General features: G+C 30.8%; 1 protein-coding gene across 1 annotated transcript in view; it reads left to right on the top strand.

Annotated features, from left to right (window-relative positions):
* The window catches only part of LOTGIDRAFT_126759 (hypothetical protein), a gene marked incomplete at both ends in the record, with an annotated part of 18,399 nt that extends 2,895 nt beyond the window's left edge, over positions 1–15,504 (top strand). Inside the window, 11 exons of the mRNA XM_009063089.1 lie at positions 1,702–1,867; positions 2,735–2,890; positions 4,461–4,544; positions 6,007–6,215; positions 7,302–7,395; positions 9,585–9,855; positions 10,127–10,359; positions 10,919–11,014; positions 11,166–11,230; positions 14,140–14,280; positions 15,285–15,504. Coding sequence (XP_009061337.1) covers positions 1,702–1,867; positions 2,735–2,890; positions 4,461–4,544; positions 6,007–6,215; positions 7,302–7,395; positions 9,585–9,855; positions 10,127–10,359; positions 10,919–11,014; positions 11,166–11,230; positions 14,140–14,280; positions 15,285–15,504 — 1,735 coding nt within the window. The remainder of the gene's footprint in view (positions 1–1,701; positions 1,868–2,734; positions 2,891–4,460; positions 4,545–6,006; positions 6,216–7,301; positions 7,396–9,584; positions 9,856–10,126; positions 10,360–10,918; positions 11,015–11,165; positions 11,231–14,139; positions 14,281–15,284) is intronic.
* Positions 15,505–15,843: the final 339 nt, after the last annotated feature.

Genomic DNA, 15,843 nt, shown 5'->3' with positions numbered 1-15,843 from the left:
AACTTATGTGGGCGTGGCACATCCGGGTTGAATTACTAATTGTTTACATTTAGAGGCAGGGGCATAACTCGCATAGGATGCGTTTGTTCAAAAAGGGACTTTGCACACAATTACCTCATCCTTTTGGCCAGTTTGTGTTAACAGCTCAGTTGTTTCAGCCTTATAGTTCCAAAAAAGGAACAGGTTTTAACATTTGGATTTTTTCATTTTTCGATTTTGACCTTTGTTGACTTTTGTTGACCTATATTTTTTGACCTATATTATGTAGGAGCTTTACATTTCGAACATAATGTAACATTCTAAATATCAATTAACCTATGCAAAAAAAATTGAAGTGGGCATGGCACATCCGGGTTAAATTACTCATTATTGACATTTTTGGCCAGGGGCATAACTCGCAAAGTATACATTTGTTCAAAATGGAACTTTGCATACAATAACCTCTTATATTGAGCCACTTTGTCTTAAAAATTCGGTTGTTTCCGCTTCGAAGTTCAAAAAAAGGAAAAGGTTTTGGAAATTCAAAATTTTCAATTTTTGACCTTGACCTTTGTTGACCTTGACCTTTCTAACATCAAACATCATTGGCATTGGCTATCTATTTATACTTTTATATTTGCTGTCTTATGTCAACTTCCGGTTTTATAGTCGTGTGCAATTAGAAATTTTGATGACGGATATCTTTTGATCTTGACCTTTTTAGACCTTCTCCTTTACAAGATCAAAGGTCATTGACCTTGGCTATCTGCTGATTCTTTCATTTGTGAGGTCTGACGTCTACTTCCGGTATTAGAATCTTCTAAAAAATAAAAATTTCTCAACTTTAGACTTGTTCTTGCGCTTGATCTAATTATCGTCGATGGTTGATTTTTTCAGGGTCTTTAGCAAATTGCTACATTTGCAAAGTCCCACTCTGTGCCACGAGTGGCTCTAGTTTTTTTATTCTTTTTATTGTTTTTTTGTTTTTCTCATTGTTGTCCGAGTACCTAACCTAACTGTAATACACATTTCAGACTGCGGAATTACCTTTTAAATAAATTTTCAGACATCAGACTACAACCAGAAATGATGCAGCAGGAAACTTCTTTATTTCAAAAATCCGTCATGAAACGCTTATTTTTAGTTCAATTTGCCTCCAAATTTTGTGTGTATTCTTGAAAGAATTTCCATGCGACTGCAGTTTCAGAAAATCCTGATTCGAAAATTTTATCACTTACTTTTTGTACAGTACTGAATTTTGGTCAAAATTATAACTTCTTTAATTATTTGAAATTTGGCAAATTATGATAATACACAAACAATGGCTGAAAATCATAAAAATTTAATTTACTTCAATCCATCCAGCAGCTCTAAAAAGCATAACTTTGATGAATAGTTTCTGCAAATTTGAGCAAAAAAATATTTCAAACTGCAAAAAAAGCAGAATGTCCCTTTAAGGATTGAATTAGCTCTTGTCATTTTGTATGTCTTGTATGTCTTTGTGATTTCAATGTAGTTTTGAACTAAATTTGAAAATATTTACGATCTTTAGGCGACTTTTAGGAAAGGAGTTCAATAACTATATGTCTTAGTAAGTTAAGTTAAGAGTCTGACTGCCTTCTGCAAGACACTTTACTGGTGTGACTTGAATTCTCCAAACTGTTAACAATTACAACAAATTTTTGTTAATAAAATCTTAAAACATATTTGTTTCCATTGTAGGATATTACTACCTTTATTAACATGGGAAGTTATTGGCTGGTTAGAAACTAGTCAGAGTCTCAATGAAAGTTCTTCATTAGGAATGTATGGGTTTTTATATGGTACTTTTCCTACAGCCCCTTCAGTCTTCCTTTATGCTAGTCAATATAATGTTGCTCAGGATTTGGTAAGTATTGAAACAAGTGACAGATTGCTTCAAATACAGATACAATGTCCCTGTCAGACTAGTTCAACGAGTATTGACAGAGTTACAGCTCTTGATATACTGAAACTACTTCACATAACTCATGAAAGCTATAAGAATCTCTAGGACAGCTTGCAGTTATATCTACTCTAAAAGAAAATACTGCTTTAACTAATACAAATTTCAAGAAAAGGAAAATTTTGAATTTTTTTTGTAAGCCACTAGTCATAAGTATACATGTATTATTCATGTTCACACTATTTCATACTGGTATGATGTTTCATCCTCATCCCTAACCCTGAGCATGAAAAAACTTGTTGACAGTAAAAAGAATAGACACTGGTCATGAGACATTTAGACATGATGTCTGAATTAAATTAATTAGGTTTAAAAACACGGTTAAGGAAGTGTGACTTTATAAATATTTCTGATTGTGTGAAGAAAAAAAAAAGACAAAAAAATTATTAAATAATGGGTTTGGTTTTTTCTTCGGATCTTATAATAGACATGTTAAACCTCTTCACTTTGGATCTCTAAGGTCATCAAATTTATGAAATCTCTCAGTAATACAAGGACTTTTTTCCATCTTGAGATGCATGCATGTGAAAGAAACAATTGATGGACTTCATGCTTATCATCTGTATTTGCCTTAGATGCAAAATATAGACCCTTATTGCCTTATTGCCTCTCATCATCTTGAAAAGTAGGTTGTCTTACTTGATTTACTCCCCAGCCTGCACCTTTGTTCTTGTACTTATATTGCAAGTTGAAGACTTTATATATACTAACTATAAAGACTATGAGTTTCAAAATCTGACATTCAACTCTTTAAATTTGTTTCCATTTCAGATTGCCACCAGTATGGTGGCAGGTACTTTTGTATCGGCTCCTTTGATGTTTGTATCTGCTAAAATGATGACAGTTGTTGTTGAAAGTGAATTAGATTACAAATCTCTATTATTAGATACTTCATTTGATACAAGCATACTGAGTATTGTTTGTTGTGTAAGTATTAGATACATCATTTGATACAAGCATACTGAGTATTGTTTGTTGTGTTAGTATTAGATACATCATTTGATACAAGCATACTGAGTATTGTTTGTTGTGTTAGTATTAGATACATCATTTGATACAAGCATACTGAGTATTGTTTGTTGTGTTAGTATTAGATACATCATTTGATACAAGCATACTGAGTATTGTTTTTTGTGTAAGTATTAGATATATCATTTGATACAAGCATACTGAGTATTGTTTGTTGTGTTAGTATTAGATACATCTTTTGATACAAGCATACTGAGTATTGTTTGTTGTGTAAGTATTAGATACATCATTTGATACAAGCATACTGAGAATTGTTTGTTGTGTTAGTATTAGATACACCATTTGATACAAGCATACTGAGTATTGTTTGTTGTGTAAGTATTAGATACATCATTTGATACAAGCATACTGAGTATTGTTTGTCGTGTTAGTATTAGATACATCATTTGATACAAGCATACTGAGTATTGTTTGTTGTGTAAGTGTTAGATACATCATTTGATACAAGCGTACTGAGAATTGTTTGTTGTGTTAGTATTAGATACACCATTTGATACAAGCATACTGAGTATTGTTTGTTGTGTAAATATTAGAAACATTATTTGATACAAGCATACTGAGTATTGTTTTTTGTGTAAATATTAGAAACATTTGATACAAGCATACTGAGTATTGTTTGTTGTGTAAATATTAGAAACATTATTTGATACAAGCATACTGAGTATTGTTTGTTGTGTAAATATTAGAAACATTTGATACAAGCATACTGAGTATTGTTTGTTGTGTAAATATTAGAAACATTATTTGATACAAGCATACTGAGTATTGTTTGTTGTGTAAATATTAGAAACATTTGATACAAGCATACTGAGTATTGTTTGTTGTGTAAATATTAGAAACATTATTTGATACAAGCATACTGAGTATTGTTTGTTGTGTAAATATTAGAAACATTATTTGATACAAGCATACTGAGTATTGTTTGTTGTGTAAATATTAGAAACATTATTTGATACAAGCATACTGAGTATTGTTTGTTGTGTTAGTATTAGATACATTATTAGAAACATTATTTGATACAAGCATACTGAGTATTATTTGTTGTGTAAATATTAGAAACATTATTTGATACAAGCATACTGAGTATTGTTTGCTGTGTTAGTATTAGATACATTATTAGAAACATTATTTGATACAAGCATACTGAGTATTATTTGTTGTGTAAATATTAGAAACATTATTTGATACAAGCATACTGAGTATTGTTTGCTGTGTAAGTATTAGATACATTATTAGAAACATTATTTGATACAAGCATACTGAGTATTATTTGTTGTGTAAATATTAGAAACATTATTTGATACAAGCATACTGAGTATTGTTTGCTGTGTAAGTAATAGAAACATCATTTGAAAGTTTTTTAAGTATAGTAGAATCTACAACTGTCCTTGATATACATACTTTGGTAAGAGAATATATTTTTGGCCTGTAAAACTAATACATTAATTCTAGAAATATTTTGTTACAGTTATGGGTATTTGGCGTACTATTTGCTAGTGGTCGATGGAGAAGAATTCCTCATAGATTTTTATTCTGTCTCATTATAATGCAGGTATAAATCTATATTCCTTAATTATTACCACACATTTTGAAATTTGAATATTTTTTATCCACTATTTATTCAGTTGTTATCTAGTATTGAAATGGTTGTTTTTTTCAGTTGTTATATAGTATTGGTGTGGTTTATAGTTCAGTTGTTATTCAATATTGATATGGTTGTTGATGTTTCAATTGTCATCAGTAATGATATGGTTGTATATTTCAGTTGTTATCCAGTAATGAAATGATTGTATATATTTCAGTTGTTATCCAGTACCGGTTTTGTTATGGTTGTTTATAATATAAGTGTCTTCCCGTATGGTTGTGGTTTATATTTCAGTTGTTATTCAATATTGTTATGGTGACTAATATTCAGTCATTATCTGGTATTGATATGGATGTTTATATTTCAGTTGTTATCCAGTATTGGTATGGTTGTTTATATATACTGATCAGATTAAGAAACGTTGCATTTTTAGATTTTTTGTACAAAGTCATGCAAATCCAAATTGTTAGTTTTCTTTCAAATATGATTTCCAGTTTATGACATTCGATTTAAGAGTTGTGAACCTTGGGAACTGTCAGATGACCTTGGGAGCAAGAGGCAAATCGAAACGATTAATTACTGCATTTAATTGTAGTGTACAAACTATTGACAGACTTCGGATTTGTTACAACACCACCAACAGCACTGATGACCGCCCACATAGTGGTCGTTTCCGAGTCGAACACCAAGACAAGATTGCTATATCGTGCAGCAACATCGGCATGAAAGATTCACCACAGCAGCACAGACAGCTCGTCAGACGATTGGCCATCATCAGCATCCCATCATTGCTGATACCGTTTGAAATCAACTTGTCTCCTAGAACCTGTCTTGTCGTCGTCCATATAGGGGTGCTCACTCCCCATCATCGTCAGAAATGTATTGCATCGGCCAATATACCAAGAAGAACACATGTGGGATGACATCCAAAGAGGACTAAACCAAATCCAAGCGCTTCCAAGTAATTCAGCAGAAATGTGCAGCTTACCTAAGAGTCTGGGCGCAGATTCCAATGTCGTCTATAAATCGTTTGCGTCACTCCATGTACAGAAGATGCGGGGCCATTATCAATGCACATGGTGGACACCAGATACTGACTTTCAGTCATATGTAAAGATCACGTGATCAGAACCTCGTAGCAATAATTTGCAAAACACTCAAAAAATCCATTGTGCCTAATGTTTACCAACAATTATTGTTTTATTGAAATTTGAAAAACAATTCACTATTTTCTGATTTGTGAGGTTTCTTTATCTGTTCAGTATCAGTATATATCAGTTGTATTGGTATGGTTGTTTATTTTTCAGTTGTTGTCCAGTTTGCATGTGTCTCTTTATATTTCAGATGTTATCCTGTATTGTTGGATTGTATATTTCAGACTGAAATTTTCAGTTGTTGTCTGGTATTGATGTGGTTGCTTATATTTCAGTTGTTATCCAGTATTGGTATGGTTGTCTATAGTAAAAATCATACTTCACTAGAATGGCAGAACTATGTTCAGTTTATTTTGTTACTATTGGGAGTGTTTGGTGTAAGATGTTTTACTGGAGTTATTGCTGTTGTTTTATGTTTGTTACATATAAGAAGTTTGTGTTATGTATTAAGAGTACAAATTTGGTTGTTTATTTATGGCTTTGGGTAAGTTTGTTTTACCTAGTTTTACTTACCTTATTTGAAAATATTTGTATATACGCTCACATGAAATAGGGGGCATACATTGTCGTCACTGGTCCCTCCACAATTGCTCGTATACATTCTAGAAGGCACAATTTCTTGACTGATTTAGACGAAACTTGGTGTGAGTGTTTGTAATCACTCAAGGATGAACTCTATTGAAAATCAGAAAAATCAGAAAATATTTAGTAAGAGTTATTGCCCTTGTTCTTGAAATGCTCATAAACACTCTAGAATGCACAATTCTTGACAGATTTTGACAAAACTTGGTGTGAGTGTTTGTAATCACTCAAGGATGAACCCTATTGAAAATTGAAAATATTTAGTATGAGTTCTTGAAAGCATAATTCTTTCCAAATGTTGATGAAACTTTGTGTGAGTGTTTGTTATCACCCAAGGATAAACCGTATTAAAAATTAGAAAAATCGAAAAAAAATAAGTATGAAATATTGTCCTTGTTTTTGAAAAAGCTTTCAATTTCGGCTTGTCAATATTCTAGAAGGCACAATTCTTGAAGGATTTTGACTAAATTTTGTGAAATTGTTTATTATCACCCAAGGATGAACCCTATTGAAGATCAAAAACTGTTTTATTGACCTTGTTCCTGAAAAAGATTTAAAATTTTGGCTTGAACTTAATAATATTATTCAGTATCACCCTAAAGAGACTTCAAAAGAAGTGTATGACTGAAGGTTGAATATTTCATACTGGGACTGTTACTGTACTGCCAAATATTTTTTATTCAAAATCAAAGCTGCCAGTGGGCAAGCTATCTTGCAATATTTTTATGTCTCATATCATGAAAGAAGGTCTGACACATGATAGAAACATTGAGTTCCTTGTATCTATCTATGATGATTATTGATCTATGAATAAACTGCTCGAAGTATACATGCCGAACTAGTTTTAAAAATTGTTCCCCAAGCCTCAAACTCAAGGGATAGGGATTGAAATAGATGAATGTGTTAAAATATGAACCAAAATTGTGATTAAATACAGAAATTAGAACAATATTTAAATTGCATTTCATTTGAGAGTATATTTTTTCAGATTTCCATTGATTTTAACTGGATTGTTGTTTTTGATTGGTAGAAAAGATTTAAGTAATGAGATAGATCCCTCATTTCACTATGGTTTCCATCAGGTAGATAGATAGTCTATACATTATTAATTTTAATATAAACCAATTAACATAATATCTTTTGAAACGTTAAGTATGAGTAAAGGATGGTAGCCTAGAAATAAGGAACTTTTTTTGCATTCAATACTCAATCACATAACTGATTCTGAAAGGTTTTTTTTCCTTTTGCTTTCTTTTTATAATCTCTGTTTGTGGCTCATTTCAATGGTTTTATTCTGAAAGTGTTCTTAAACAGATTAGACATATAATGATATATTTTTGTTGAGTTTATAGAGATTCATTTAATGATTGAGGTTGATATAAGTAATTTATGTTATAGCCTTATGGTGATACTGTATTTTACTTCACAGTACATGTATGTAATATAGAGTGTTCAGCATTCATAGTCTGACCAGAATATATACCATATTATACAATGTTCTCTCCTAGATTTGTGCAATTTTCAGAATGATATCAGCGGTGTTCTTATCAGCCATTGAAAATAATTGTTTTAAAGTTTACAAATTTTATTCATAGAAAGAACCATTCTGTTATAACTGAAATTTAAGCTAAAAAACAAACATGATTTGTTTATGATGCATAGATCATTCTTTACGAAAGGAATCAAATGCCATCAATTTCTGTTAGAACACCCCTGATTATTCTTGTGGCTGATACAATGATATAACATAATAAGAAGCTTTTGCAGCTAAAGAAGCGCCTGAGACTTGATCAGCACCTTTATTTGTTTGTGTCTGTGTGTTTAAACCAGCATGGGAAAGGGATTTTGATATATATATATTTTTTAACTTTGCTTGCACATTTGAGGGATATCAAAAGGTCTTCAGTCGTAGACTGTATTTTAACAAGCCTAAAATCTAAAAGAATGCATATAGTCATGTGATATTATTAATGACAAACTTTTTGATATCCTTTCCATTAATTCTGTAAGGATTGTAAGATCCAGGCCTCTTCCATTGCTTACTTTATCAGCCTGGCTGTCACAAAATCACCAGGATTATTAATATAACTTCATATACCATCAATCGTAATAATATTTTACTTTACTAATATATCATTTTTAGACTAAACTATAGTCAGTCAAAGATATTTATGCACATGTATAATATATAATTGATAGACAAAAGCAGACCATTTCCGTTTAGGATTTGAATAATTCCTTGAAAAAAAATGCTTTTGTTTATTTTTATACGCCCACATTATAATGTGGTCATATATTGTCATTGCCCCTGTGCGTCCATCCGTCCACAATTGGCTTGTGAACGCAATAGAGACAACAGTTTTTATCTGATTTGAATGAAATTTGGTGTGAACATTTATATTCATGAGATTTTGGATAAGTTCGAATTTGGTTATCTTTTGATGAATGGTTTTTGAGTTATTGCCCTTGACTTATGAAACATGCATCAAAATTTGTTTGTGAACACAATAGAGAGTACAGTTTTCATCTGATTTAAATGAAATTTGGTATGATCATTCAATGATGAGATCTTAGTCAAGATTAAATTTGACAATTTTTCGATCAACAGAATTTGAGTTATTGCCCGTGACTTAGTAAAAACGCATCAAAATTTGTTAGCGTTAGAGGTGTGACAGTTTATGTCAGAATTTTATTAAATAATGTGTGTTTGTTTAAATCAACAATATCTTGCACACATTAGAGTTTTGGAATGATTTGACACAGATAGGTGACTGCCCTTGTTATACCGGTACTGAAAATTTATCAGGAAAGTGGGCGTATCTTGCTAGGCAACCACTTGTTATATCTATGTTGCATTATTATCTTGGAGTAGCTATATTTACTAACAATTCGCATGTGATGATAATATAACATAGGCGGCATGGTGGCATTATAAACTTGATTGATACACTTTAAGATTGTCTAATTAGAAATGTATTACTATATTATACTAATCACTATACTAATTATTGTATACAAAAATTTATTTTAAAGTATTAACATTGCACTTACTGACAAAAAGTAATTATTACACTTCAATATTACTAGAACTTACAATTACCCTTCCTATTTCATGTTGTCAAGTTTATTAATCTGTAATTAATGGATAAAAATTCACATAGTTGCATTGTGGGTTCATTTGATTCAATTAACAAAGAGGAAACCAGTTTCTAAGAACTTACAGCAAAATCCATCGACTATTTTTTTTACTAACTTTTTATTTACTTTACAGACTTTATTGTCGGTGGTTGTGTTGTCAGTTAATGTTGTCATAGTGATTATAGCATTGACTATTAAGCAACGAAATGACCGACTGACTGTTTCCTCAGCCCACTTGTCTTTATCCAAAGACAATGGTCATGAAGAAGAAGGGGGAAATAACTCTGGGGAAAAATCAAGTAAAGTGAAAGAGAACATGAAAACCAGCCCAGATTCTGACAAGAGAGCAGGTTCAGTACAGAAATCTTATCAGTCATGTAACAGCAGCACAAGTGTCCCAAAAGGTAATTGTTTTGTAAACCTTACAAGGTCATATTGAAAGACAAAAATGATTACATGAGTACATATCATTGGCTTTTCTGAAATCAGAATATCTATTCGTGAACAGAATTATCTATGGTTAAGAGTTTGGTTTCAGGTTCCAAAAAGAGATTTATCAAAAAATAAAGAGATTGATTTAAGTTAAATATTTGTTTTCAGTTCCAAGTATAGAAGATATTCTGCCATTTCCCAGTACTGGTAGTGAGTCAGACATAACTCTACCTGATATCCCAGAACATCCTTTGTTCGATACCCTAAATGAACGGACATGTTTACTACAGGATTGTGGTCCCACACAGCGAAGACAATGCATCAGTAAACTGAGAAAATACATGGTCAATTCAGCTGCATTATCTGATGATCCTCAGATTGAAGCCCCTGCTCTGTCTCATGAAGCTGAGTTAAATGAATATCAGTCTTCACAACATTTAATATTGATATTATTGTTACTGCTTTCAATGTTAGTGGTATGTATTAATTTGTAACTTTAATATGTCAACCTTCTTGACATTATTGGGTTACATGGATATTGTGATATTTATAACTAATATGTCACAGTATTATCACAATATTATCACTGTATTTCTTTGTTGTGATTTTTTTTGATACAAGATGAAAAATAGGTCTTAATCATAATATGTTAGTTAAGATGTGATCCTATCAAGGCAAAACAGTCATAGCATATCACCATAATCACGATATGCTTATTGCAATTTTGAATAAACCTTAATTACAAACGATATAAAACTGGTATATAGCCCAGCACTAACAACCAAACCTAGACCATCTTCAATTATGAAATGCTCTTAGTACTCTTTATTCACCAAAACATTAACCTTTGACCTTGTCAATGAACCACTATAGTCTTGATTATTTAAATTAAGTGATGATATAGGCTCATTGGGTGAAGGCTTAGACATTGAAGACTCCTTAAATAATAGATATGAGTATCTTTAGTGCTGGATGGTCTTCTAATTCGGTTTGCTTGATGTGTCTTTCAAATTTCACAAACTGCTTTTATTACAGGGTTTATTTTTATGTGTGTGGAAATTATTCAATACAAAAGCCACTGGTATTTATGTTGAAATAGAGTTTTTAGATGGTGTGTTTAATTATGGACAGGTATTTAACCTTTTTCATCTCTACTTTGCATGGCAACAGCCATTTTGAAGAATCTGAACTCAACTCACTCACTAAAATTGAACAAATTTATATTTTACTAACTGATGTAATCCTCAACTAAATGTCTTATATCTTACTCATTTTATTTTAGGGTTTCTTGATATTTACTGTCTTTGGTTTTGATACAAAATTGATATTTTCTAGAATCATGAGAAGGTAAGTTATAGTTCTATCCTAGTAACTGCAATAGTAATAGTTTACCAATACTAGCTTTGTATTCATTTTTATACGCCCACATGGAAATGTGGACGTATATTGCCGTCGTCCCTGTCCGTCGATCCGTCAACATTTCTTGTGAACACAATAGAGATTACAGTTTTCAACTGAATATAATGAAATTTGGTGTGATCGTTTATATTGATGAGTTTATATTGGTCAAGTTCGAGTTTTTGAGTTATTGACTTAGGATTGATGCGATAATTTGATGTGTTTGGATTATTGATATTGATTTTTAAAGATTTGGTTGTATTTCTCAGCATAAATAACTGGCAGTTAATATATCAATGAATTCAAACTAATTTAATATGAGAAAATTCATATTTTAGTCACTATAGACTGTTTTATCATTTCTGACAGCTGCCAGTGGGTGTATGTTACCTTGCCTGGCAAGCTATCTTTTCATCTTGTATTGTTGGGCAAGGTATTCTCTGGGAATGGCTTATTTATTTTCATCAAACCAAGGAAAGTTGCAAGGTATTTTGATTCTTTGAGATATAGGTTCACAAAATCAAGTAATACAAATTTATACCAGTACTTCATACTTCACATAAGCATCAACACAAACAATTAATAAATAATTACTATAAAAGCAAAGTTAAGCGAACACCTTAAAAGATAAATTTGTAGAGCCAGTAGCATCAAATGTTCTGATCATTGAGAACTATCATAGAAAATTCATGAAACTTCAATGTTGAGTGTAAATTTTAGTAATCAATCAAGAATAATTAGTGTCTGAAAAAAAAATAACAGTGATGATATGGAACTTACCTTAAAACATGGAATTGTGAAGATTCTTTAAACTTTAAGATCTTATCTAACACAAAGTGAAAAGAAACTGCAAACTTTTAACTTGTTTTCAGATATGTTTCAAAATATAGCTGGATTAACATTCCTTATGTTAGGTAAATTTTAAACAAATCTGTTCAATTTTTGTCTCCTTGTTGTCATACTCCAACCCCATGTTATTTTTTTCTATAGTTCATGATTTGGATTTAGAATTACAATAGACCATTATTTTTTATTCCAAAGATTATAAATTGTAATTGTTGTTGTCATTGTATCATTTTGTTTTTCATATAAAAGAGTAATTATTAATATTTTGATTTTTAATTAAGATAGATATTAGAAAATAAATGATATAGATAAAAAAAATCTTTAATTAATTGTTGTCTTCTATAATAGCTTATTGTTTACCTTAATGTTATATATTGTTATTTTTCACAAAGACCTTACCATGTTTTTTTTATCCAACTCTGCACTTTGACCTTTGTTGACCTTGACAAACGATTTTTCACTCTAATCCCCTTATATTTCTGAAAGTCACACATCATTTGGTTTCAAGAGACTTTTGAAAGGGTATCAGTATTTGATTTTGAACATTATTGTTACATTAGGCTCATGATTATTAGACTAAGGATTCGTTTTCAAGAGCAATCTCGTTAATTTCTAAAAATTTATAATATTTTTTTTCTTACTTTTTGCAAATTTTGTCTGCAAGTTCAGTTTCAAACTTCATGATTTTAACATTTATTTTCACTGCATGTTGCATCTTATCTTGGTGTTTGTATTATTGTGTTTTGGGTTTCTTCTTTATTCATCATTAAGATTATTAACATTTTTTTTTCTGTGGTTTTTGCTTTTTTGATATTCAACTCAAATCAAGATTTATACCCAGTTGGAACCCTGTTACCTTAATCTTGCTTTTTGTGATGAAATAATTAACTGATAAATTTTTTATCTTTTTTTCAAAAAATATCTCATTTTTTATTTTGGTTGTGGTATTATTAGTTAAATTGAGTTAGTAGATATTAGTATAATCCTGTATATAGATATAAGTTTAGTTATCCAATATATACATATTAGTTTAGTAGATATTATTATAATCCTATCCATGTCTATATAGATATTAGTTAAATAGATATTATAATCTTTCATATCGATATATAGATATAAGTTTAGTTGTAGAAAATACCCCTTATAACCACACTAACTGGTGTATTTACAGCATGTCTAAATTTTGTCATGTCAAGTGGTATTTGTGTTGTGATCAACACTACATGGGGTGAGATTACTAAATTTACGCTCTGGTGGTGGATAACTCGAAGATGGACTTTAACCTTATTTAGTACAAGGTTTTGCTGTATTATTGGATGTATAACATTTTCAACAATGTCATCACAGCGAAGGTTGAAAACACGAAAATGCATGTTAGGTGTCAAAATATAGTACATACTCTATGTAATATATGTAATATAAATTATATTATTTGTTTGTTATTCAAAGCCCAGTTTCTGCATGAGTAACACTTTTACATAGATAATTGATGTCATATTATTGCACAAATATGTAATCACTCAAATCACCTCCATGTACTTTGTATAGTAATCTCTTTTAATAATTGAAATAAAAAAAATAAAAAATAGCATTAGATATATTGAAACGAAATGAATACTGTGATTGATCTAGCAACTGAATATTTTGAATGAAACAATATAAATATTTTCACTGTTAAAATAGTGCTCAATACAACAAATGTAGAGAGATATAGAAATAAAATTGGACAAGTTGAACTCTACACTTTTTTTTACACTTTGAGACAAGTGTGAAGGAGGTCAGTTGTCTAAAGATCACATAGTGTGAAACTCTGAATAACATAATGATTTTTAGGTTGTTTTAATATTTCTATTTTCATTTTGAGTGATATATTATCAGAATAATGGTATTATTTCTAAAAATGTTAGCAATATATATATATATATGAAAAAGGCTAATTATTTCTCATAATGATTATTCTATACTAAGTATAATGCTAGTGATATATTAATGAAATAAATGTTACATTTCAGATTGCGAAGATGTATTTATGGTGTTGAAATTGTACATTTACCTAAAAAATCAGATTTAGATGAAGAAACTGTTAATATTTGTCAACAATTTGAAGAATATCACAAAAAACAATGTAGTGAAGCTATTCTTAAAAATTTAAGGTATGTCTAATATTAATTCAGATCACTTCATGACTCTGCAAGGTTTGGGGCTTGCTAATTTTTATACGCCCACATGAAATGGGGGGCGTATGTTGTCGTCACCCTGTCCGTCCATCAGCCTACAATTGCTCATAAACACTCTACAAGGCACAATTCTTGATTGATTTCGATGATTGTTTGTAATCACCCAAGGATGAACCCTATTGAAAATTAGAAAGATCGAAAAATATTTAGTATGAGTTATTGCCCTTGTTCTTAAAACGTTCTAAACACTCTTGACAGATTTTGATGAAATTTGGTGGGAGTGTTAGTAATCACCAAAGGGTGAACCCTATTCAAATCAAAAAATAATTAGTATGAGTTATTGCGTTCTTGAAAACGCGTTCAATTTGTAGCACGTAAACACTCTAGAAGGCACAATTCTTGATGTATTTTGACGAAACTTGCTGTGAGAGTGTGTAATCACCTAAAGATAACCCTAATGAAAATCAGAAAAAATCGAGAAATATTGTTGCCCCTGTTCTTAAAAACATGTTCAAGTTTTAGCCTGTAAACACTCCACCAGGCCCAATTCTTAACAGATTATGATGAAACTTGTAACTGTAATGCCAAATATTTTTATTTAAAATCAAAGCTGCCATGTGCATATATTCCCTTGATCTTTAGATCTGAGATAGATCACAGCATTGGTGAGTTGTAAGGACTGTCCTTAAAATCTGCAATCCATGTCATTTTAGATCAAACAAAACCTGTCTTGATTTTAAAAGTAAAATTTTACTTACCCACAACTCTCTGATCTGTCTCATTTACAAAAAATTTCTTTTTGAATTTCAGATACATTAAAAATTGTCATAAACATCATTCATTATAATTCCAGGGTTATTTTGTACCATGGAAGTTAAGCCACATTTAATTCAATTCTGTCCATCTCATTGTTTGTGAAGCGTTAGATCTACACCTTTGAAATAGGACGATTAATAAATACAAATGGTCTTTATTTTCAGATATAGATTAAGGACATATAGAGATGTGTTTACTGGTACAGATCTATGTGACTGGTTGATTCAAGTTGGTCTGGCTCATACTCGACATGAGGCTTTAGAATATGGCCGTCATCTTATAATGGGGCGTATTTTAGCTCATGTAACTGGAGAACATTTCTTCCATGATCAACCGTATTTCTATAGGTTTATATCAACAGAAGATGACAATACTCAGTGCTAATGTTTGGAATGGTTGGTGCACGTCCATTCATTTGGTTGCTTTTCTGCAAATTGACCAATCAGAATTAAGGCTTCATATGACTGGATAATTTTGAAAAGTCAAATGGAGGTCTGGAATGTACTATTACTGTGTGAATGAGGTTTGTGCCAAGAAAAATTTAGCTGTATTTAGCATGTAAGGGGCTTTCATATACCCAAGTATATTGATATACACATAGATAAAAAGACATTTCACTGTGAATTGTGCTAAAGTGTTATAGAAATAATAAAACAGAGTAGGATCTAATACATTAATATATTCAGTGTTTATGCTTTAAATTAGTTTAATAGTCCCTTAATA

This window comes from Lottia gigantea (genome assembly GCF_000327385.1).
Source record: "Lottia gigantea unplaced genomic scaffold LOTGIsca_55, whole genome shotgun sequence".
NCBI classification, from domain to species: Eukaryota; Metazoa; Mollusca; class Gastropoda; family Lottiidae; genus Lottia; species Lottia gigantea.
Note: the sequence above shows the minus strand (reverse complement) of the source record. Positions and strands in the feature narration are given on the sequence as shown.